Raw genomic sequence first — 25454 nt, forward strand, 5'->3', positions numbered from 1 at the left:
AATGCTCTCGATGTAGTATATATTCCGGTTATGTTGAACAATTCAGCTTTCAAGTGAACCAAAGCTAAGTGTGTCTTAAAAAAAAAAGAATTGCAAGACGCTAAATTCCTGTTGAGCTTGTTGTAGTATAAACATGGCATATACGGCGAATGCTGCTGAGGTAACAGTCCTTGGGCGGATATAAATCCGGGTCGTTCCGGTTACGTAGAACAGTAAGCAGACAACGAAGTTGGTCGAGAGGGAGAGAAGTGTTGATGAGTATTTCTCCTTGTTTTGAAGATATTGCGTAAAATAGATTCCCAAAGCAAAATCGTTTTGAAATCCCATATATTAAAATGCCCATATATATTAAATCAGAAACCAGACAGATTAACGAAACCAACGCAAGATAAGTCATGTCGAGGCCCTATGCTCCCGAGAGGAGTGAACAAGGAAAGAAAACAATAAATAAATTAAAATTAACAGCGATCTTGAGCATTCTTCAAAAAGATCTATATACATATTTAATTTTCTATACGTACAAACTAAACCGCCCTAATTTGCTTACACGAACTTTGCATAAATTAATTTAAATGATTCGGACCTAGGGCGATAGGCCCATTGTTTGTTATCAGAGTGCGATTCTCTTCGCAGCTCTCCCGTTTTTTCAGCTACCATTTAGCACTGAGTGCAGAGTTTGTTTGCTCTCACCACCGACCGAGGAAAGGTCGGCGCTTCGCCAATTGAGATTTAATTAAAATACTGAAAATCGAGCGACAGTTTCACCACCATAACAGTCGTCAACACTTCTCCGTTGTGAAAAGTTGCGGAATTAATAGCCTTTTTGTGCGTAGCATTCTACAGTTTGTATTTAGTTGTTGCTTATACTCGTAATGCATAGTTAATTTTATCACTTCGTATTGTTAGTATGGCGGCATCATTAAGTGGAATATCAACATAATCGAAAAAGATACATGAATTTTAATAGAGAAGAATAAATGCACAAGCGATTGCCTGGCTAACTGATGAATTGCCAGTTAATATAATTTACACGTGTGTGTGTATGCGAATACTTAGCACTAGTGAATCCTCTACTAACTCGGTTGTGGCAATCGAATTTGTCTCGTACGATATTTTTCCAGCTGTAACGTCACAGATCATACGTCGCCCGCCTCAGCATCAGCCGTTCTGCTTATCATTGAAATAGACTATAGCGGCGCAATTACTAAAAAAACATTCAATTGTTGAATATGAACGATTTTTTGCATATACATAAGTAAGTAAACATGCATGTCGGCAATTAGAGCGATCGTGTGATTCTACTATTTAAAAAGTACAATACTAAGAAGAATCAAAAGAAAAACAAGCACATACATACATATGTATGCACTGAAGAAATATATAAAAACATAAAAAAACCAAAAACTTAAACCTACAGTTAAGGCACTAAAATGCTGGCTTCAGTGCTTAACTTTGTGCAAGGTGCTGTGGAAATGTCCACCATCGGTTGTGTCGAGGTAGCTTCTGTGGTTCTCGTCGTCTACTATATCTACGCCAAAACAAGGTAATTCAGTCAACTTGAGCGCTGTGTCACGCCAAGTTCAATATCGCATTTTGTTTATAATCAACCGTTGCAGTCGTCAGTAGTTTGGGCAGTTGATGAATTCGTAAATTTGTATGAGTATTGAATATATATTTATAGCTAAGTATGCAAATAGACTGAATTTAATTCGGTTAAGTATTTTTTTTTTTAACTTGCCATTGTCTTTTATCTTTTTTATGTATTTCCTTCGTACTTAAGTATCTTATGTTTATTCAAGTAAAATAGAATATCTATACATACGTATACATATACATATACATATACATTTGTGTATACGTATGTACTAAAGTAAAAGGCTCGGGACGAAATATGCGATCACATTTTATGGTTTTGAAGTAGCTTCGCGTATCTCGTCCACGTCACATATTCCAAAGTTTTCTTAAAAAAATGTAGGGATCAGCTCTCATAATCCATGATTTAAACTTGGATTCGTTTGGCATTTACATATATTTATATGCATTGCTGTCACCCCGCACTACCCGACCAATTTATTACTTCCTCGAAAAAAAGTGCATCCAATTATATAGCAACATTGCGAAAATATTGCCATACGCCTTGCTTATAAAACTGAACGATTTACTTCAATTACTCACTTTTTGTAGAGGGTAGAAAACGACACATATCTGCCTAGCCAGAGTTCAACAGTTCGAGAAAAAAAGAACACGCAAGAAAAGATGAAATTAAAAAAAAAATTTAATTTTGAAAAAAAAAAATTTCTGTTTTTAAAGTTGTAATTCATTTCGATAGTTTGAGAAAGAACAGGCATTATTACTGCGAAAGCAAACAATTGGGAAAAATTTAAACTTTACAAAAAAAAATTCTGTTTTTAAAGTTTTAATTGTTTTTGATAGTTTCAGAAATTAACATGCATTATTCTGAAAAATGAAGCAATTGTAAAAAATTTAAATTTTAGAAAAAATATCTGATTTTAAAGTTTTAATTAATTTTGATAGTTTGACAAAAAAAAACACTCATTATTACTGGAAAAAGATGCAATTGTAAAAAATTTAAATTGTACAAAAAATTTCTGTTTTTAAAGTTTTAATTAAGTTTGAGAAAAACAGAAGCATTATTACTGGAAAATGAAGCTATTGTTAAAAATTTACATTTTAGAAAAAAAAGTTCTGTTTTTAAGGTTTTAATTAATTTTGATCGTTTGGAAAATTTTTTTTTATTTTTTTATTTTATAAAGGTTTACATAACAATAAAATTATTATACAAACTAAAAGTAGTGCAGCGCTCGCATCGGAGGCTCTCGGCTGGCAGGTTGATTATGGCTCGATTAGATCCGACGAAGTAGATCAGTATCTTTGAGGTGGTTATATAATATAGATATGTTGGCTTCGGTTGGATTTTTTAATATTTCAAGAGGGTCAATGTTGCGAAAGTAATGATGTTTAGTCGATGCAAGGTTAGGGCATGAAGACAGAATGTGATTTATACTCAGGGTGGAGTTGCACAATGGGCATAGATTGGGTGGAATGCCTTGAAGTATATGGGCGTGTTTGGAAAAAAAAAATCATTATTACTGCGAAAGGAAGCAAGTGGAAAAAATTTAAATATAACAAAAAAAATTCCGCTTTTTAAGTTTGACAAAAAATTGTTGATAGTTTGACAAAAAAAAAAAACACTCATTATTACTGGAAAATGAAGCAATTTGGAAAAATTTAAATTTTTGAAAAAATTTCTGATTTTATAGTTTTGATTAATTTTGATAGTTTGAGGGAAAAACACGCATTATTACTGGAAAAGGAAGCGATTGTAAAAAAAAAAAAATTTTACAAAAAAATTTCTGATTTTAAAGTTTTAATTAATTTTGATAGTTTGAGAAAAAATATGCATTATTACTGGAAAAGGAAGCAATCGGGAAAAATTTCTGATTTTAAAGTTTTAATTACTTTTGATAGTTTGAGAAAAAACATGCATTATTACTGGAAAAGAAAACGATTGGAAACAATTGAAATTTTACAAAATTTAAATTTTCTGTTTATAAATTTTTAGTTTCATTCATTTGCGAGTATTTCCTCACACAATCACTGTTCCCATGGAAATAGCGGACATTTTTTGGGCAGTACTGTTAGATTGACAATTCTTCACCGGATGTACATATTTGAAACAGAGGTTTACTGGTAGCATAGCCGTTACTATAGTGCAAATAAACGTTATTGTCCAAATAAAAGATGCCTCTGAACATACCTACAACAAATAAAACAAAAATATATTTTTAAAGAGTACGGTTTTACTCTCATTATCCCTGTGGCTGTTTCGGCAAAATTTTCCAACATTTCTATATCTGTTGCTAGCTCATATGACAAAATTCATATTTATCTCAAGACCTCACATACAAACAACGGCCAACGTGCTAAAACGCGGGTCTCAGTCGGCCAACGTTAAAATACTTTAAACATTTCTTTGAGATACGCTACTGAGATGTCAGCTGTTAACATCTTTTAAATAGTCATTATTATTATGTGTAAAGGGTTTTCCAATAAGCGTGTTATTTTGATATTCAAAGAAAAATGCTATTTTTTTAATATAAATGATCAGATGTTTATTTCATTATAAAGAGAAAGGTATGCCGATAATAGTAGAAATAACATCAGGCAAATGACCACCGCGACCACGCTTACAGGACAATATCCATTGCATGAAATTTTCCATAACCGAATTGCAAAGTGGCTGCCCTATGTCCTCGATAGCCTCACGTATTCCATCTCTGAGGTCTTGAATCGACCCTGGGCTGTTGGCGTAGACTTTCTCTTTCACGTGGCCCTAAATAAAAAAGTCACAAGGTGTTAAATCACAAGATCTCGGTAGCCTATTGTGATCGAGAAATAACATGATCCGGAAACTTTTCCCGTAAAAGATCAATGATTTCGTTGCTTCTGTGGTACGTAGCGCCATCTTGTTAAAAATAAACGTTGTCCAGATCAATACCATCCGATTCCGGCCTTAAAAAATCGTTAATCATGTCTCGATAACAATAGATAACACCTGTTATAGGAAAACCCCTTATATAATTTGCTTTATATTGTGCATATCGACTACGTTATTGTAAAAGTTTTTTTATTAGCGATCGCCTCTCGTCAGGCAATGACTTACCTCTAGGTATTTTTCTCATCAAGACGCATACCAAAAATTAGAGGAGGAGCTCCGCCTACAAGGGTGTAAGCGTCAACTCTTTACGTAAATATGTATGGTATATTGATATTGCTTTATTAAGTCGGTTGTTTACCCAATTTTGCCAACACCAATTTATATCTGTCGTTAGCTTAACTTTATGATATTTTTCGCGAACAAATTTCCAATGATCTTTCGATATTTACACGATAGGGGAACTTAATAGGTTAAAACGAGTTTTTTTTCAATAAATTATTTTTGCTTATTTTTTATTCGTTGCCCAAACGAATATTTATTCACTTTTTATTTACGCGAGACAAAGATTAAGTACGAAGAATGCTAATGTTTCCATATTGCAGCGTCCTACCCTTTCGAATTGATATTTTATTACAAATCGAATCTATTAACCTCTGCCACTTTAATTGGAGCAACTCAGAGGCAACTAATATATTATATCACACATCTGTATATATACTACATGAATACAAACAATACGTATTTAAAGCCCACTATTTCCGGATTATTAAGTTCAGTATCAGCATATCCTTTATCGACAGGACTAGAAAAATAAGCAAAATTGTGGTATAGCTTGCATTGGCGTAGCATTTAGCAGCAAAAAAAGTTTTAAATCTCTAAATGTATTATATTTCTCAAACGCGAATATAAATATTTAAACTGCGCAAAAAGGTTATGTAAATATTTTTTTATTAATAGTTCGGTCATAGTCTAGAAAAACTTAAAATAGAACAAATTAAAGCATATCAATTAAAAGTGGCAAATACTCTTGAAAAATGGAAATTATACGCAAAAATAAGAAATATAAAATGGAAATAAATAACACAAACAACAAACATATAAAAAATATTATAATAAATACATAGGGAATAAAAATACAAATAAATTTAATTACTATTTTATACAAACCATAGAAGACCTTAATACGCCAAATTGTAAATTACATTAAATATATCAAAAGCGTATTTAAATATCGAGAGATTACATTAGTTGAACTTTATAATATATGTAAAACCCTGAAAACTAAACCAGATTTCTTAGGAATAAGCAAGGGAATGACTACAGATTACTGGAGCAAAATAATGGTTTGCAAAAAATTTATTTCGAAATTCACTGAAAAAGTCAATAATAACTCCGGTGCAGAAAGTAAAAAAAAAGCAAACAGATTTGAAGAATTCAGGTCTATTGATACATTAAAAACTATTGAAAAGGTTTTTTTCTGGAAATTCCCATGGGTGTTTCGTAAATATGGTTTCGAAACATGGAACTAGAATATTTTAAGTTATACTTAGAAGATAGACACCAAAGAACGCAAGTAAATGGTAAAATTTCAAAATGTTAAGACTAAAAAAGGAATACCACAAGAATCGATTGATTGAATTAGAAATTTGTTTTTTTTTTTTTTTTGATACAATATAAAATACATAACACTGTTTGTTGACACTGCAACTAGTTACACATAAACTAATGACCAGTACAATTTTAGTAACATAAAGAGAACTTTGTGAAGAGATTTGCATAGTCCCTTCCTTAAGTTAACAGCCATCATGCCACATCATGTGGTTTGATTCGATGGAGCCGTCGGGTTAGGCCTGAAGTGTGGAGGAGTTTGTTAGCTTCCTTATTCACGGGCCTTTGAAGCCTGAGGAAGTAGGCTTCTGCTTGTTTTTTAATATCTTCAGCGACTGTAGGGATCTAGAGGTCACGATGAATATCTTTATTGCGTACGAACCAAGGTGAGTTGAGAATATCTCGAAAGATTTTATTCTGAAGTCGTTGAAGTATATTTATATTACTTTGACTGGCGAATCCCCGTAGTTAAGCTCCATAGGATCACACAGGCTTTATAATTTGTTTATATATAGATCTTTTGTTATATATAGATAGTTTTGATCTTCGTCCAATTAGCCAGTTCATTTTTATTATCTTCAGATGGATTTCATGCCGTTTAAGTTTTATATGCTCCTTCCATCGAAGCTTAGAAATGTAAAGGAAATGTAAAATAGTTGTTATTGTTTTTATACATACATATACGGGGAATGCTGCAGTGGCAGTCCTTGGTCGGATATAAATCCGCGTCGTTCCGGTTACGTAGAACCGACTGTCGTGGGAACGAATGTAAACTAGTAAATGTTAAAATGTTTAGTTTTACTCGATAAAATCATATGCATATTCAGTTGTTTGGTGACTGAACGTCAATACTTTATGTTCTCGGTCCGTCTTTGGAATACCTTACCTCATTAATTAAACGTATAAAAGAAAGCTCGTGCTTCAAACATAAAGTGCTCCGCTACCTTGCCGAAAAATGCTGAATGTACTCAAATGATTTCTCATTATTCCAATATATTCCAATTAATCCCTTCTACTATTTTTACCTTATTTCCTTTTTTAATACCTTCTCCAACTTTAATGTCTTTGTCATTATCCTGGGTTGGGTGGGTTGGTTAAAGTGGTGATTCTTTCAGAATCTAACAAGTGCTTCCTCACCATTTTGTTGCCACATCCTCGTTACCAACTTGTTTAACGGTTATTTACAGAATGGCTATATCTAGTCTGTGGGGTTTAAGAACCTTATTAGGTTGTTGACGTCACAGTCAAACAGTTGTTGGAGCCTCCCGAGCAGTGGTTTGCCCAGGATTGACATTCTCTCTTTCCATAAGGCAGGGCATTCACAGAGGAAATGGAAAATCGTTTGTCTTTTCTCTGGTTGTTTACAACTGTGACAGTGTGTGTTGTGAGGAGTTCCCATTTTGACTGCTTGTTCTCCGATAGACCAAAAGCCAGTTATGACTGCCGTTAGTCTCCAGGCGTCCCGTCGTTTCATGTTTATCAATGTTGAGGTTGTAGGTGGTCCATAACGTTCTGGCAATTTTGCATTTCGTCTGGTATTTCCATCTACAATCCGCGATTCGGAGGTATTTTAGGGAAATTATATTCATGACTGCACCTAATGGTGTAAATACCGATTTAAGGATCCTATTCAATAAATATGCAATAATATTAACAAAAAAACAATATATACTGCCATGATAACATACACATACATACATGCTGCAATCAAACAAAAGTGGAAAGATTGTTAGAATTGCAGAATAAGGGCATGCGACATACATACATATGTATATTGAAAGGTATAAGATCTACTGCTTAGTACAGTACATACATCAATTAAGTCAATGTTAGAGTCTTTAAAGTGGCTTAATATAAAAGAAAAATTTGAACTAAGCACCCTTATGGCAGTCCACAAAATAAAAAATAAAAATGCACCAGTGTATTTAGCAAATAGGATTGAATGCGTAGAAGTACAAAAATATGAAGTAAGAAATAATGATGATCTTAGAATTGGGTATAGACAAAACTATAAAGCACAAAATTCAGTGTTTTATATTGGTATGAAATTGTATAATACATTACCAATGGACACAAAACACAAGACAAGATATATAGCATTTAAACAAAAATGTGTAGAAATCATTAGAAATAATAGAAATAACACAATATACACAACGTAAAGTATTGTTAGTATTATACTAATAAAAAAAATAATAACAATTAAATATAAAATGATCTTTGGAAAACACTGCTTTTGACATGGACAAAGTCATTTACATTCAGCAACTTATTTCTGGTACGGTAGTATGCAGAGTTAACGGCAGTACTGAAATGAGAAAGGGGAATTTATAACCTTACTTTCTGGTTAAAAAGTAGTCAACAGCGAAATTATACTCAAATACTTATAGGGAATGTTACAACAAACACAACAACAATTGGGGTAATACCATCGCTACTGCTGAACCATAATTTTGTTACAAGAACGATTTTTCTTTGTAGGATTTATTTAACACTTGGATTTTTACAACATGTATATGAATTTAAATTTTTGCTTTTATAAATCTATACTATATAAAGGTGAATGTCTGTACGTTGTCCGCGCATCACTACGAAACGACAACACCAAATGAAGTAAAAATGTTTTTACATTCATATTTTCACCCAATGAAGGTTATAGGCATGTTTTTTTGATGGAACTCCCTCCCACAGCCCCCAGGCCGCGCCAACACTCTCATTCGTCACTAATAATCGAATATCTGCATAAATCTAATCTAAAAAATCTTAGTTTTTCCTATTTCCCACTATTTATAGCAAACTCTAGACTTCATAATCCGCATAAGCTGTTCAACTATGACCCAAATGCAAAGTTCAAAAACGGTTTGAGATAGAAAATTAATAAAAATAATTTTGCTTGATATTTTTCTGATTGGTTGTTTTGATTTTATTCAACGAGGCATAGCAGCGTATGCCGAGTATTGTAATATTATAGTTATTAATAAAAAATTATTTTCAATGAAATTATTGTTTGTAATTATTTTATATATGTACATATCCTAAATCCCTCAAAACTGCTCCTATGCGAGCGGGACCGCGGTTTAAAGCTAGTATAATATAATAAAGACATGAATGTATCTAAAATAATATTTATATTCAAAGTTAAACAGTTATTTATAATGAATGATACATATATACATATATTGATAGTGAATGACTTAGAAAATTTTGTCTACTTACAATTTCAATACAAAATAAATAAAAAAATCAAATAAATCTACAATTTCACGCCACCCCGAACGAAACACATACATACATACGAATATGCAAACGCAGATATTTTCCATTCATATACTGTAATGTATTAACATATATTTATGCACGAGTGTATACATAACTTAGGAACGACAGCTAGCATCACTCCGCCATGCGCAGAAATCACTGATAGCGAAACCGTGGCGTGCGGACTTTGAATTAATAACAAGCTTATCCTGGTTTCTCCACTTACATATGTATGTATGTGAACTCTCCCACAGTGTACTCTGAGTTCTAATTATTAAACACTCAAAAGGGGCAATTAAACTTTTATATACAGCTTTAAACAAATATTAGCTAAACGTAATCTACACACTTACCTAATTTAAAGATAATCAAGTTTTAACTCGATTATGTTTATTCGGTAGTAAATATCTTTTTCATCTTTAACAATAACTTAAACAGCTAACAACTTTTTTGCATGCCTGAATGAATATACATAAGTGCATTTGTATTTTTCCGATCTCGAATTTGAATCTAGTACTGCTGCCCCCGTTGGACAGTTTCACAAATTTATTGATAACTTCAAGAGCTGTTAGTGTTATCTTATTAGTTGATACAATGTAATACTACTTGTATGTATATAATATGGTATATGTCAACATACGCACATTATGTTTTATATATGTACATACTTATGGTATTTTACTGCGTGTGCACATATACATATGTAATCATGTACTTTGAACCCGCAATTTAGAACCAGCAAACGTAATCAACTCGCGAGGCTGTTGCCGTCCTGTGTAAGTGAAGTGATTTTTGGCTTTACCTTTCGGCTTCCACACATCACCATTGACGGTGGCGGCAACCAAGATTTATATTATATGTACATATGTATATGTAGGCCCTAAGTATTCTTTGAGAAGATTCAACCATTTTTATGCTGTAGGGTATAGTTTGAAATATACAAGTATTTTTAGGCTTCTTTACGCTTCCACACGTTTTTATTAACTCTTTGTTTATTATTAATTATCATACACTTGTTTGCTGAAAGAGCGTCTTAACTCAAAAATAAAAACAACTTCAAAATTACCAATATACTATGCCTGCCTAAGTAAAAGTAAATACACATTTTCATCTATGTAATGATATGATACTAATAGATATCGGCAAGAATTTTTCACAGCACAAAATGGTGGTAATTTCTGCATACCTAAACAAAATTTGTTTTTGGATTATGCTACTCTTGCAGGAAGTGAGTGATATTTTTTACAATATAAGTGAATAAACCTTTGTTTCATTCATAGCGTTGATATATTGTTTTTTGTTTTTGTTTTTGTTTTTCAGAGCTCTTGATATCTTAGCCAATCTGTTTCCTTTTTTGAAATTGAATATTGATTATCGGCCATCGATGGTAAAGTTGAATTCTATGGGTAATGAACTCCTAACAACGCTGCGTAGCAATGTCAAAGAGGTAAGTGATGTATATTAAATGATTACAAACGGATTAAAACGATTTCTTATCATTTCTGCCTGTATGTACATACATATATACACACATCTGTACATAAATATGTTCATATGCATATGTGTGTACATGTGTGTATATTTATTTTAATTACAAATTTCTTTTGTTTCTTACTAAATATCACTTCCTGCTATTATGGAATTCTTTATGGCAATATTCCGCTTGTTTTTTTTTTTTTTTTTTGTTTTGCTAGTAAATTAGTTGTTTTTCTTATTAATATTGCTCCTTTTCTTTAACATTTTTCTATTGAAACGTATACTTACTTTAAAGTAAAAGAGAAACAAAGCTTGTAGACTTTTATTATTAGCCAAATCACTATCATATCGAAATATATTAGAAAGGTATTTCAGATCGAGATCATGATCCGTTGTAATTAATAATGTATTGCACATAACGGCAATGCGGCATTCACTTAGCCATCTTTGATTGTGCGAAATTCAATAATTTTTGTTATTTAGCAGCAGATGCTGTTCGACAACACTAATTTACAAATAATTAATCATTTTTTTATCCAAGAAACAGATTACCTAATTCCCCTGTGAAATCAGTCGTTGAGTCCGTAAATCCACATAATTTCTTTTCTGTCATGTAGTTTTCACGATATCGCCAACTAACACAAAAATATCGCATATCTGAAGAATCCGTTAACTAATCAAAACTTAAATTTGCTATATTTTTGTAGCATTTTTCATTAAAGTTAAACGTCTCTAGATATTTACAAATTAATAAAAAAAGTTGTTTGTATTGAAAAAATTTAAAATTTTCTATTCATATTAGTTTGGGGAAAAACCCCCATTATTTTTTCGGTAGATGGTTGTAGTGATCGATATCTCGTAAAGTATCGATCAAACAATTTAAAGTGTATACATGTTGTCAAGGTGATATTCTACACTAAAAGAAATCTTTTGCTGTTTTTTGTTTGTTCCATTCAGTTGTGCGTTATAGATTACAGGTCAGAATAGAAGTCAACAAAGAGAAAGCTCGGTATGGTGCCGATACAGTAACAGCTAATTACGTGCAATTTTGGTTTCGACAATGCCGTTCAGGCATTTTTGATCTTAAAGAAAATGTCGATAAAATCACAGAAATAATCAAAGTTGACCGGCATATTAGTAGTCGTAGCATCGCCCAGGAGCTAAAGATCGACCTTAAAACACTTTTAAATCATTTGCTCAAAAACTGTACGCAAAAATAATGTACATATTTCTTTTTCCCCAAACTAATATTGTAAGAAGTATATAAGAAAATTTTGCATTGACTATACGTAAGTAAAGTTTAACAAGCGGTCAAGACAGAATCGATTTTTGTGATGTCATTTGTTGATTTTTAAAAATTGGAGCTATGAAACTAAATATTAATAGCATATTTACAATATCTTTTTAAAGAACATGAATGCAGATATCAAACTTGAAATTTAAAACAGTAATTTAAAGAACTAATTTAGCAAATACCAAATTTCAAATTTAGTCAGATTAAAATTGACAAATAAAATTCATTATTATTGAAAATATGTATGTATGCACATATTTTTACTTAATAGAATAAGCGAATCATTGCGGAGGGCTCAGAGGAATGATGTGCACGCAATTAAATTGACACAAACATATATTTTTCAATGCTTCATGTTTTTAATATTTGTACGACCAGATGAATTGATAGTGGAGACATAAAATCTGTTAGCCATAGACAGAGCGTGTGCCATTATAATCACTTGCATGACTTCTACAAAATAGAGGTCGTTTTTATTTTTACTCAGCAAAAATGGAAACATTTCAAATGGTGATGCGATCGAATGTCCCTTGTAAAAAAAGTTATTTTATTCATAAATTCGGTAAAACATTTTATTTCCAATATTTAATTGATTCAAATGTTAACCTTTTGATATTTCAAAGGAAGCGAATAATCTCGTGTTCAATAACACAAAAATGTGTAATATTTATTTCTCATTTTTGCAACTAGGCCTTCGTTAACGACAAAAAACATCCATCTCTCTAAATTTGAAAGAAAAAGTGACACTTCCATGCTAGAGATACGCACATTTTGTGCACTTATTTGCAAAAATTAGGGAAAGTGCGCCACCTACTTGAGTGGTCTTAACATTGTTAGGGAACTAAACATCTAGAGCCCAATAGTTTTAGACTATTTGAAGAATGCTGGATAAAGAGAAAACTTCATGCTATACAATTTTGAAACCGAACGGTTACTGATAATGAAGAGTGGATCACGCACACATGCCCGAAACGTTCTCAAACTCTGTCACATGCGCACAGCAGGTAATGCTGCATGTTTTGTGGAAATAACCAAGTGTTTGATTCTGATACGTATTGTCATCAAATGAAGTAAGCCGCCCAATTGAAGCGGTTAGAATTGAAAGTGTGGCGTGTTCATGGCAATGTCAGTTCACACACATACATACATACATATGTATGTATGTACTCGTGTATGAATGTACAGGAATGGCAACGCACTATTTGCAGTAACGATGTCGAAAAAATTGTCTTGTTTATAGCACTTTGACGGTTTCCGTAAAAATTGTACCGGCCTTTCTGCAGTCCGCTCGTTCTTACAGTCCACAAGTAGAAGAACCGGCCTGAAGTAAAGCCCACAGAAAGAAAGCGGATACGGGTGCCTTTGAACATCTCATCCATTAGTACCAACTGGGGCACATTGAGGTCCTCCGTTCCAGTTCCTACGCCGGCTAGTCGATTGCCTTTAAGGACATCCGAATAGCTTGAGTACTGTTCACTCTCACCCCACGGGACTGCCGCTGCAGGAATACCCTGTTGTTAGGTACCGCTGTAAGAGGCAATGATTCTGCCCGTTTCCATTTTAGTGCCGATCAGCAGCGGGTGCAGTAACAGGTTAAATGTCCCTCTGCGCTCGCTCTTTGTCGCCTTAGGTTGTGTGCTGGTTGACCAATTGAAAAGCTGCTTCTGAAGTTTTACTCTCCTCCATATAACGCAGGTACCATTTTACGCTCGCCACTCAACCCAGCCCTCCTGATATCGTCCAGGTCACCAGGACATCCGGGTGGCGTCAAAGTTGGGGGGTTGTCCCATTTTCTGCTCTTCTCCCTGCCGTAGACGGGCGACCCCTCAGACTCAGTGTGCCGGAGGGTATGCGGTTACTGCCCGCTGTAGTTGGCGAAAGCTCAACTAACAGGTGTTGAATGTGCCCGACCAGTATCAACCGCTAAGGTCCTTAGTGCTGTATGGCCCCTACCTAGTTCTGACAGCGATCGCCATTCAGAGCTGCTGGGTCGGTGACTAGCCCGACCAATAGCAGCAGCTATTCCTCTTTGGAGGTGTTCTCATTCTTTCTTATTCAATTTTCACTCCGTGGTGATCTCAAAATAGTCTAAACAACCAGTACAGTACAGGAAGTAAACAAGCTAAAGGAAGAGGAAGAACAAGCAAAAGTAAGCGGAAAGCCAAGAATATAAAGGATTTTCCAATAACAGGTGTTATTTTGAATAGCCCGCTATTTCTGTAGATGTCACTTTTGAAGCTGTAATTTTTTGATATTTGACAAGTAGAAACTACGCCATTAATAAAAATGGAACGATACACGCTTTGAAATTATTAAAATTCACTATAAAAATGGTGAAAATGTGGCAGAGACGGTTCGTAAAACTCGAACATTTTTGGATCATCGTGAAGCACCCTGTCGGACCGCAATACAGAAATTGGTGAAACAATTCGAGATGTTGGGACAAGTTAGTGATGTGAAGAATAAAAACCGTGCAAGTCGCTCAAGAACAGCCGAAAATATCTTCTTGAGTGATGAGGCCCATTTCCACCCCGGAGGATTCGTCAGCAAGCAAAATTGTCGGATCTGGGTCAGATTTTTTATGGCCGTAATTGGATGGTATTGATCTGAACAACGTTTATTTTCAGACGGCCACACAAGTAACGAAACCATTGATCTTTTAGAAAACAGCATAAAAACAAAAAATATATTTTCAAAAGCTAGTTTTCTTACGAATATTTCATATCGATATATTTTATTATACATATTATATTTTGGCTTCTTAAAAACTACTACATACAAATAAAAAATTCAAAATTTAGATTACAAGTGTTAAGTCTGGCAACTACAATTGTTTGACAATTGTTTTTGCATTGCATATTTGTGTCTGGTGCTCCATGCAGCGGGCTCAGTGTATTATTACAGTTGTATCGCGTATAAATTTTTGTGTGTAGTGCATTTTTTTTTGCCAGATTGGTGAAGGGTCTACTAACAATATTTTATTAGAAATCTGTAGTTGGTGCAACATTCCAATTGTTGTGAACGTATTGGATTTAGGTGTACGATGTCGGACGATGAATTCCGCGCGCGTGGTTGGTTTGAGGTCAGTGATTATGGCCGGCATTAGCTATACATAATTAGTCAAATAAGATTGCAATTGTCATTTGTTACGTCACAAATAGGTATAAAGTCACTTTGTGTATTTACAGGAAACAAAGCAACCAAATGCGTTAACACACGCCCAGGGTACAAACAACTTGCTGGAGTTGACTCCACATGCCGGCCGGAAACCGTATCATTCAATGTTTGACTGGGGTGTTTACTTTCCGTTTGTTGCACAATGCTTGCGCATAAAACGGTTTGAATATCCACAGGTGGGTGCATATGAACATATTATCTATATGTAAAATAACAATATAAAATCATGTTTTGGTTCAGGTTTCCGGTGCTGTTCAAGATGATCCAATGCTACAGCGTGCGATTAAGCAAGCTGCTGAACAGATTGTGCGTGAACAGAGGATTGAGTCTCATAAAACTTTTAATTTAAATGGTGAAACAAGCGATGTAGAGGAAGAGGCTAAAAATTACCAAGAAATCCTGCTAAGCCAAGAGCACCGTGCCAAAAAAATATTAACGAACATGCGATCTACGCTTAACCACTACCTTATAATGCTAACTTCGTGGCTGCTCTACAAACTACTTCCATGCTTTCTGTCTGGCGTCGTTACACACACAAGGCAAATAGAAACATTGAAAAAGGCATCAGAACGCGCACCAGGCATCCCATTGATATTTCTGCCATTGCATCGCAGTCATCTTGATTACATAATGGTTACATTTATTTTGACAAATAATGATATACGTAGCCCTTTAGTAGCCGCCGGAGACAACTTGCAAATTCCCGTATTTGGTGGGCTTTTACGTGGGCTTGGAGCTTTCTTCATTAAACGAAAAATTGATCCTGTTGTCGGGAAAAAAGACATTCTCTATCGCGCAATTTTACAACAGTATCTGCAACATGCACTAAAAATGTCCCACAATGTGGAGTTCTTTATCGAGGGTGGTCGCACACGAACTGGCAAACCTTGTATGCCTAAAGGAGGTATATTATCGGTGATTGTGAACGCCTTTATGGACCGGAGTATTCCAGATGCACTGTTGGTACCTGTGTCCGTTAACTATGAACGTCTTGTAGATGGAAATTTTGTGCGGGAGCAAAAAGGAGAAAAAAAAGTACCAGAGTCCTTCTGGAAAGCAATGGCAGGAATTTGGAAGGTTTGTTTGCATCCTAGTAGTACCAAAGTTCATTGTTAATTTAAACCACTTTCAGACTCTGCACTCGAAATACGGTCTTATGCGCATCGATTTCAACGAACCCTACTCTATTAAGGAACTCGTTCAATCTTATAACAAAATTGCCACAGACAATAACCATTTCAAAGTGTACAATCCCTCTGAACGGTAGATTTCAAATTCTTTCCACTTAAACATGCATATATACTAACAAAAGATAATATGCTTTTCCCCCACAGGACTTTACAGCATAATCAGTCAACATCATCATTGTATGGAACTGATGTGGTTTGCGAAGAACACCGTACACTAATCGAGAGCATTTCACGAGAAGTTGTGTTCGATTGCGCTGCGGCTACATCGGTCATGTCAACGAATGCACTGGCATTTTTAATGCTAACTCGTTTTCGTACCGGCGCACAAGTAACCGATATTGCGCAAGCCTTAGATTCACTCCGTGATCGTTTAAAAGGCCGTAAAGACATGGCTTTCGCAGGAGATTCCCTGCATATAGTCAAGTACTCATGTGATTTATTGGGTGAAGGTATGAGCATCTAAAATTTCAAAATTTGTATTTAGCTATCAAATAGTGGTGTTGATTATTTAGCGTTAATAACGCGTACGCAGGATGAACGCGGACAAATTTACTTTCAACCTGTACAAAGTATCGAGAGTCTAATTGAGTTGTCTTACTATTCAAATATGCTGACACCATATTTTGCCCTGCAATCTGTACTGATGATAACCTTTCATGAATTATTGCCGAAGCCAGTGGCCGGAAAGTCAAATGGAAATGTAATGTTCTAGGTGTTGGTATATTTAAATATATCTTAATTTACGTTTTTCATATAATAGGACCACGACCAATCTAATATGCCGGGAGTTTCAAGGAAAAATGTCATTGATGCTGCTTTAGCAAACTGTGATGTACTGCGTTATGAATTCATTTTGCATAAACCAACTCAAGTGTTAAGCAACCTTTTAGAGGTCTCATTAGATGAACTGATTGTAAATGGGTTGATAAAATTGCCTGATGTTAGTATTGCCACATTGATTGTTTAAATTGCACTTAACGAAATGTTCCCTTAGATAAAAGAAGAACCTGATAGTAATGTCGAAAGTCGTAAAATAGCTCGCAATATTGCTGCTTACTTAGACGACACAGATGACTCAGAATATGGGACGGACGAGGTTTACAATGAAAGTGAACAGCCTGATATATTTTTGGCGCACGATACACTGACTGAACAGAAAGCGCTTTGTGAAGTTTTGGCGCCGTTTAGTCACACATACCTCTCGGCGGCTCAATCACTTAGTATTCTGTACAAAAATCCTATGCTCGAATCTGAATTTATTAAATTTGTTATTAATGACATTTCGAATAAAGTAAAAAGTGGCGCTTGTCCTTATGGTAAGTGTAGTTATTCAGTAATCGGAATTTATACAATATGTATGAAAAATATCTTTCTTACAGCTGAAAGTGTTTCAACCGACTCGGTGCGAAATTGTTTAAAATTGTTGGAGAAGTGGTCGGTTTTGGAGATTTGTAATGACCACGGTTTGCGACTTTTGACACTCGGGACGTTGTATGATACATCGAAGGAATCCATTAAGACAATCGTTGGAAGAATAGCTAAAATTGTTCCATCGAAAACAGGATACTTGCCGTTTTAAATAACAAACCAAGAAATTGCCAAAGAAAATGTGGCCCACTTTTAGAATTGTAGTTGCCCTTTTCTTCTGCTTAACAACAACGAATCTCCATATACTCATACATAGTTGTTGGCAGTTTAAATGAAATAATTCAACGCAACGTAATCCAAAAACTAACAACAAAATAAATGAATTTATTGACTGAATAGCTTAGCTTAGAAGAAAACAATGTAATAAAGTGACTATTCGAAATAGTTTGAAATATAACAAAAAAAAAAAACCATGTCACATGGATCATTAAACGGTAATTTTAGATATTTTAAACTAAAAAATGTACAAATTGAGATTAGTTAAGCCGTGGTTCTTAACATTTCTAGTGACATTATTCATAAAAATGGCCTTGTGGCAAACTAAATTTTTTTAATAAAACAACTTTAGATGCGTAAGGTTCTGTAAAAAATAAGAGTGAAAATAAAACAATTTTTTACGAAAGCATTTCTACAGAACTTAATATATTGTATTATTTACCCATATATAGTATAACTACTGTGGCATATCGTGTGAGCTTGGATCGGATTTGAAGTGATTTTCGGTAATTTTTATTTTACATTCTGAAAGTTATTCACATCATCTTTGAATATTTTCAATTAAAATTCCCCTTAATTGCTTTGTAAAATGTATAAAACTCAAATCCTTTAAGGCATTATTTTCCCATAACAACAACGAAAAAAGTAAGGAAAATGAAATAAGCAGATTTTTAAGTTGTATTCGAAAAACGACTTATAGGAGAAAATGCTTAAATCGGAAACTATTATTTTGAAACTTTTCGAAGTGATTTATGGAAGAAAAAGCTCAAACTTGAAATTATTATTTTGAAACTTTTCGAAATGACTTATGGAAGAAAATGCTTAAGAGGGAACCCCACTGTGATTTAAAAAAAAAATCGTTTTTTTTGCATTTTCTTGAAAAAGTAATATACAAAAATATGTAAAAAAAAATTTAACTTAAAATCTTGAAAATTGGCGAAGTTATATACCCAATACAATAAGTGCAGGTAGTGAGTTACAACGGCCAATGAAAACTTTAAACGCGTTTTTCTCAAAAGGACTTTTCTGAACACGGTGGCCTCGATTTCTCGAAGACTTATGAACCGATTCTATTTTTTTTTTTTTAATTTTTGTACATGTATTGGCTACAGTCGTACATAGCCGTTTTTAAAAATTCCAAAAATTAATTTTTTTCAAGCCTTTCGAAAACAAAAAAAGGGTGAAAACACAAACTCATTTTTCAAACCTACACCATTTTTTCAAAAAAAAAAATTAAATAAAAACCGCCACGTACGACGATAGCCATTGATGTATATGTAGATTAAGAATTTTTTTGTTTTTTTGCTTTCAGATGATTTTTCACGGCTGTATCGTAGCCACCAGGGTGCATCAGTTTTTTATGACGTCATTGCATTAATATCAATAACAATTGTAGTTTTTTATATTTTTTATTCAGTATACTTGAATATACCTATGTTAAATAAATTATAATTTGTCCGATCCTCAAATAATCATCCCTACTTATAAAAAAAAATTCATGAAAATCACTTAATTTTCCCGCGTTCACAGTGGTGTTCCCCCTTAAACCGGAAAATGCTATTTTGACATTTTTTGAAAACCACATCGCATCGAAGGACTAAGAACTATTTTTGTTTTATTTTATAGTGTATATCACTTATCTTTCACTAAAAACATTTACTTTTTTTTTTTTCATTCATAATACAAAATTTTGCGATTTTTAACATTATTTTGTAGTTCAATTCAACATTTCTAAATGAAATTGAATCGATTGTCTTTACATGTTCTTTGCTACTTAGCGCTACCGAATTTTAAAAACGCCTAATGGGAGATTACAAAAACTTTCAAAATTGGAAGAGGTCAAACGAGCGGAATCGAACTTATAAATATCTTATACATTAACAATATTCAACAAGATTCAGAATAAATAAAGAAGAAACACAGCTAATATCAATTTAAATCAGCGTGATTTCTTTAAAGATGGAGGGTAAAAATTGTTCTTTCTTTGCTTGCAAAATTGTATACAATATTTACAGAGTTTTTAAAAATAGAATTTTTACTCACGTTATAAACAGAATTTTGTTATATTATCTCTATACATACAGGAAAAGATTTGCGAATGGAAAATATTTATATCAAGATATATTTGTACGATTGTCATTTTCTTCGTCATGGGCAGTGATATCGTTGGTGTTAATACCTTGCGGCGATGAAGAATTTACAACTTCGATTTTTTGCTTATCTGCCAATTCATTGCTTGTATGAGGTTCAATCTTCACAGTAACATTCGTTCGCTTTTTGCTTGCTTTTCCCCCATTACCTCCCCGGGCACGATTCTGCAACTTTTTCAATGGCTTTCTCTTGCGTGTAGTACCGGACTTAGTCTTATTGACCTCCATTGCAGGACTCTCCTGCTAAAAAGGGAGAAATATTATGTTTACAACTGTAATATAATCTCATTAAAGGAAAATAAGGATTTACTTTGAGGAATTTTTCTTCTTTGTTTTTGCCACCAATTACTCCTACACATTTGGCTGCGCCACACAAGCAAATTTTTTTCTCATTTCCTAACAAATCATCCCAGTGATAGTTGAAAGTAAGCTCTGTGTTCTAAGCAATGAAGATTGAATTTACATATGCGCCAATTCTTTTGAGTAAATTATTGTAAAAAAAAACTTCTTACCGCTGGTATATCTTTGATAGCAAAAAGTGCTATGCGATTCAAACCGTTCACTGACCATTTCTGTGTCTCACAATTCGGATCGCATGAATGATTCATGAAACGAGCCAAATTTCCCTTTGGCCCCGCGTCGATAATATAATCCTTCTCCACAGATAGAAAATAAAAGTTCTCATCACGATCCAAAGACTTCTGTGACATTCTTTGCCGAAACTCATTGTCATCGATAATTTCACCAACATACTCGATGATAAAATCCCCTGCACTTATTGGTTGCCGACACACCAAACCGAAACCACGTTCTTTCAGATAAACCACGTCAAGACGTGGTGACAATCTAGATTCGAGCATTTGATTTTGACAACGCTCACCCGCAGGACACACCTTTGGATTGCACTCATGATAGAGAACGCGGTTCAAGCAGTTTGAATTTGGTCCACAGGGATCTTCGTCGTCCATTTTGCATTCGCATTTGCTCACCTTTTCCAAGTCAATATGGAGCTTAACGGGATAGACGGCGCGATTGACCTTTATTCGCACATATGGCTGTGGGTGTAACTTTTCTTTGCTCTCATTGGTTAAACGTTGTGCGAGCTTCTTGGATTTTATAATTTCGTAAATTCGTTTCGCCTCTTCTACACCTCTATTATAGCTCTGGTCTAAACCTAATAACGAAGTAAACGAATTTAAATAAAATTTTCTATTTTGGAAAGAAAAAGGTCTAACTTGATTTTGTTTTAGGTGGTTCCGAACTGTCGCCTTCCAAATAAAGATAGACCCGCCGCCTAGAAATCCACCCATGATCATGTGTACCAAAGAAACGAACGACGAAATCATGAGGATTATGCGACTTCCGTCTAATATTTTGTGGTATTTCCGTGGGTGGTAAAATGATTGCCGGCCACCATCGAAACGAAGTGAACTTGGCCCACACCATTTCTCCGTACAATGGCAGACGACCTGACTCACACTCCTCGCAAATGTATCCTTCACTTGGGTCTAGCGTGATATTTAAACACTTTGCATGCACAGCAGTGGGACATGTTTCACAACAAATAACTTGCCCGCCACCCACGCAAATGAAACACCAACTGACATTCACGTGCCCATCGGTTTTACCGGATTTGCTGTGGCGGGGACAAATGATATGTGCTGCAGTAAGTATCTGTGAGCCTGCCGGTATGCACGTAGAGTCCACATGATAACTGGCAGGACATTTGACGCATTTTGTAAGTTTCGAATTTCGTAAATGTTGAAACTTGCCCTTGGGATCGTCTGACACACAAGTATGACACACGTGGGATGGGCAGCGAAACGATTCAATCTTATTTTTTGATTTGGTAAATTTCGCTTGTGGCCAATACCTGCAACAGGCGGGATGGAATACTTGGGAGCATTGGGACATATTGCAAACAACAAGTTCCTCTCTGCTTGGATCGGACGAATTGTCGTTTTTACATACAGCGCAGGCGGGTGGTTTACCTAGGGCACAGGAGTCGCAAGTAATTTCTGCTATTTTTTCATCAGTCTCGGCGTCGGCAGTAACATGGTAGGAAGCTAGTGACGATGAACTTGCAGTTTGTTCTTCACCAATGATTGATTGAGTACTTTGCTTTTCAAGTGACATTTTTGTATCAACGGACCATTTCGACGAATTCCGCCTTGAATTGCTACTTTCTGATTTACTGCGCCCATTTCTTTTTTCAATATTTCCATTAATTGAAGTTTTTCGAATACAATCGGCATGCAACCATGATTGACAACCTTTGGCACACCTGACCAAAGAATCACTCGGACGAAGACAGTACTTACAAACGGGATCATGAGCTAATCCCCGAAATAAGTACTTGTTATCTAAATTGAATATATCATCGATAACTTCTTCTATGGGTCGATTCAATTGTCGCTTCGGCTTGTTATCAATTTGTCGGGCTTCTTGATCATCACGTTGCTTTTTTTCCAATGTTTCTGGGTATGGGGAGTCATTAATTTTAGCTGGTAAACTATGTCGGTACCTTATAGTTTTCAATCTGTTGGAAAGTCGCTTAACAGTACCTTTACCACTACCACTTTCCACAAGACTAGAACCCAACTCTTGCTCATTATTGCCTGACAATAATTTCCGCTGCATTTGTTGTTGATTAATCTGCCTTAGGGCCCAAATGTTTCGAGCTGCAACAATCAAACTTCTTTCCAAAATATCGTCTTTATTATCTTGCAATACAAATTCTTTCATTGCATTGTAGAAATTTCTGTAATCATCACTGCTGCTTAGCTCTTCTGCGTGCAAGGATGTAAACGAGCTGGACGAATTTACTTCTTCATTCTCTTTTTGAGCGGGAGCTTCATGTTTATAACTTTCAAGAGCTTCGGTGTTATCTCCACACAAGCTTTCCGACGCCTGCAATTCTCGAGTTGATGTGTCACTTAATTTACGTCGTTTGATTTCAGACACTTGTTTTAGAGGCGAAAAAGCCGGGCTATACGGCGAAGTTGAACGGGCACGTTTCCTTGTAGCCAAGGGATTCTTCACTATACGACTCTCCATCGAGTCGTGTCGAAATCTACTGGTACTGCTATCGTTGTCTGCGCTTAAATTTCGTTGTCTTTGTTGCCTTCGTTGTTGCTTCTTTAAAGCTCTAAATATGGAACGGTTTATACAGTGCAGATATAAATATAAAAAACCAAAAAGCGGGAATATATATAACGATTTTTAAAATGTGTGCGTCAATAATAGAAAGAATACAATACTGTTGCTATGTCTTATAAATTTGACTTACTTCTTCTGCTCGTACATTTCAAATAATTTCTTTAATCTGTCCTCATGCAAGATTTCGGCTACCTTATTTGCTTCTTTAATTGCTTCTCGCCAAATTAGTACTTTGTCGGATTTCGGTAAAAGTAATTTGTATTGTTGACTATCCTTGCCATACTTCCTACGTATTTCGCGCATTTGTTGCTTGTAATTTTCTAGATCAGTGTAGGGAATAAGATTGTCACGTTTCACCCAATTTCTTCGTCCACTATCGGCAAAGAAGCGTACATGCACTAATACAAACTCCTCGTCAGTACGTTCGTTGCGATCAGTAGTTATCGTCTTACCATCAGGGTCCGGGCAAACGATGCAAGGCCAGTAACAAAAGGCGAATATTTGCCCCCAGAAGAGATCTCCTGTTGTAAATGACATCCAATCCATTCCTGTGACTACGGATGACCCTTTTGCGCTATCTAAACTAAAGGCAGAAGGGGAGTTGGCGCTAAAGCCGACTGCTTCGCGTAATAACAACGAAACGCCACTATCCCCACTTTCCCCGTCGTATTGCAGATTTGCCTCCCCGCTGCCATTAGGATTTTCGAGGCTTTCCGCAGTATTTTCGCTACTATCAACTTCAATTTTAACTGCTACAAGTGGATTTACAACAAAATTTTCACCAGAATGTTCTTGTTCATCGGGAATTATTGAATATCCTTCATTTTCTTTACGACTAATTTCCTTTGTTTGGGCGGCAGCTTTTGTCCCTACTTCATTCTGTACATCATAGACTATTTCACTTTTTACATCGCTAACGAGTTGAGATGTTTCGTTTACTGGAGATTCCTTGTTCTGCTCAGTCCCTAAAACTATTGTTTGACAAATTTTTCGGTTTTCCTCCACATCTGTCAAATTATTGGCTCTGAAAATCCCACACTGAAATTCATCGAATTCTTCTTTTGTTTCAAGTTCACATTCACTTTTTACGGTTGTTAATTTGGACTTTAGGCTCTCATCCAAATTTTTCACTATTTTTTCTTTGCTAATATCATCCACCACCACTGAACCATTTCGTGCAAGCAATTTATCAATGGGACTTTCAAACTTTTTACGCGACGATGAACTATTTGGGGAAGGTGTTAATGCTTCGTTATGTGCACGTCTCACACAACCTAGTAATGCTGTGGAGGTGTCGGCTAAAACTTCGCTATCACTATCTACTAATTCGGATACTTGCAATTTGCGACGGCGGCCACTTCTCGTTTGTAAGCTACCGTCGCTTTCACTACCATTGCCAACCATAGTAGAGCATGATGGCGGGGTCCTAAATCCGATATATTTTGGGCTCAAATCAGAGTGCAAATTTGCTAACAAATCACGTTTTCCTTAAAAAAACAAATATAATATTATAAAAGTAGAACGATCTACAATATATTTGAAACTTACTCCGTGGCGTAGACGATGATGATTTACTGCTCGTTCCAATATTAGTCGACGTTTTGTTTCGTCCTCTCTCCTTTTGAGAAGATACATGAGGCGTCACCAATCGCGGATCACTATTCTTGCGTTTATTAACAAACTTGCGAATTTCACTATTCATTCTTTTAGTTTTTTGGCTAGAGTTGTGTGTGATAGAATCAATTCCAACTGGACTGCCAAAAGATGCATCAGACTCTCCAGCAATACGGCTACGCTTTTTCCTATCCACAGCGGTGGTTTGCTTTCGGTTCGAACGCATCTTCCCTGCTTTACTCAACAGCTAATTTAAATCTAACACTTTATACTTAACAGAAAAGCACAGCTTTATTGACTCGCATTGATTTATATAAAACAAATAACTTATATTAAAATTGCAGAACATCAGACTCTGAAGTCACAAAGCAAATTCGACATACGCGCCAAAATGTTGCAGCTGTTTATAAGAGTGCTGCCACATT

The 25454-nt window shown here is 35.0% G+C and overlaps 2 protein-coding genes across 5 annotated transcripts; one reads left to right on the top strand and one right to left on the bottom strand.

Annotated features, from left to right (window-relative positions):
- Window positions 1-810: 810 nt before the first annotated feature.
- Window positions 811-18531, top strand: LOC128855289 (glycerol-3-phosphate acyltransferase 1, mitochondrial). 2 transcript variants are annotated; one of them, XM_054090047.1, is made up of 11 exons: window positions 811-825; window positions 907-1543; window positions 10646-10772; window positions 15284-15448; window positions 15513-16349; window positions 16405-16535; window positions 16607-16911; window positions 16975-17162; window positions 17223-17402; window positions 17457-17778; window positions 17842-18531. In XM_054090047.1, exons 2-11 carry the CDS (start codon window positions 1431-1433, stop codon window positions 18039-18041), a joined length of 2568 nt encoding a protein of 855 aa, XP_053946022.1. In that variant the 5' UTR covers window positions 811-825; window positions 907-1430; the 3' UTR covers window positions 18042-18531. The 2 variants fall into 2 exon arrangements, with proteins under 2 accessions (XP_053946022.1, XP_053946023.1); XM_054090048.1 differs by lacking the exons at window positions 811-825; window positions 907-1543; window positions 10646-10772 and adding an exon at window positions 14954-15177.
- LOC128855288 (nuclear receptor binding SET domain protein) lies at window positions 18183-25437 on the bottom strand. Of its 3 annotated transcripts, XM_054090046.1 has the most exons (7): window positions 24964-25437; window positions 23868-24902; window positions 23546-23813; window positions 21492-23404; window positions 20769-21430; window positions 20567-20695; window positions 18183-20499 (listed from the first exon to the last, which is right to left on the bottom strand). In XM_054090046.1, the coding sequence occupies exons 1-7, from the start codon at window positions 25253-25255 to the stop codon at window positions 20221-20223; spliced, it is 4578 nt and encodes a 1525-aa protein (XP_053946021.1). In that variant the 5' UTR covers window positions 25256-25437; the 3' UTR covers window positions 18183-20220. The 3 variants fall into 3 exon arrangements, with proteins under 3 accessions (XP_053946021.1, XP_053946020.1, XP_053946019.1); XM_054090045.1 differs by having other exon boundaries at window positions 18183-20496; window positions 23546-24902; XM_054090044.1 differs by having other exon boundaries at window positions 23546-24902; window positions 24964-25436.
- Between the last annotated feature and the right edge of the window lie 17 nt (window positions 25438-25454).

This window comes from Anastrepha ludens, chromosome 2 (assembly GCF_028408465.1).
Source record: "Anastrepha ludens isolate Willacy chromosome 2, idAnaLude1.1, whole genome shotgun sequence".
Lineage (NCBI taxonomy): Eukaryota > Metazoa > Arthropoda > Insecta > Diptera > Tephritidae > Anastrepha > Anastrepha ludens.

What these genes read in the sequence shown, in the direction of transcription:
- LOC128855289 (XM_054090047.1), top strand. Translation starts at nt 1,431, where the DNA reads ATGCTGGCTTCAGTGCTTAACTTTGTGCAAGGTGCTGTGGAAATGTCC. An exon ending in TGCGTAGCAATGTCAAAGAG is followed by an intron (nt 10,773 to 15,283) that starts GTAAGTGATGTA and finishes GTGTATTTACAG; the next exon opens with GAAACAAAGCAACCAAATGC. An exon ending in CAATGGCAGGAATTTGGAAG is followed by an intron (nt 16,350 to 16,404) that starts GTTTGTTTGCAT and finishes AACCACTTTCAG; the next exon opens with ACTCTGCACTCGAAATACGG.
- LOC128855288 (XM_054090044.1), bottom strand. Translation starts at nt 25,255, where the DNA reads ATGCGTTCGAACCGAAAGCAAACCACCGCTGTGGATAGGAAAAAGCGT. An exon ending in GAAATGTACGAGCAGAAGAA is followed by an intron (nt 23,405 to 23,545) that starts GTAAGTCAAATT and finishes TTCCATATTTAG; the next exon opens with AGCTTTAAAGAAGCAACAAC. An exon ending in CTATCAAAGATATACCAGCG is followed by an intron (nt 20,696 to 20,768) that starts GTAAGAAGTTTT and finishes TTCATTGCTTAG; the next exon opens with AACACAGAGCTTACTTTCAA.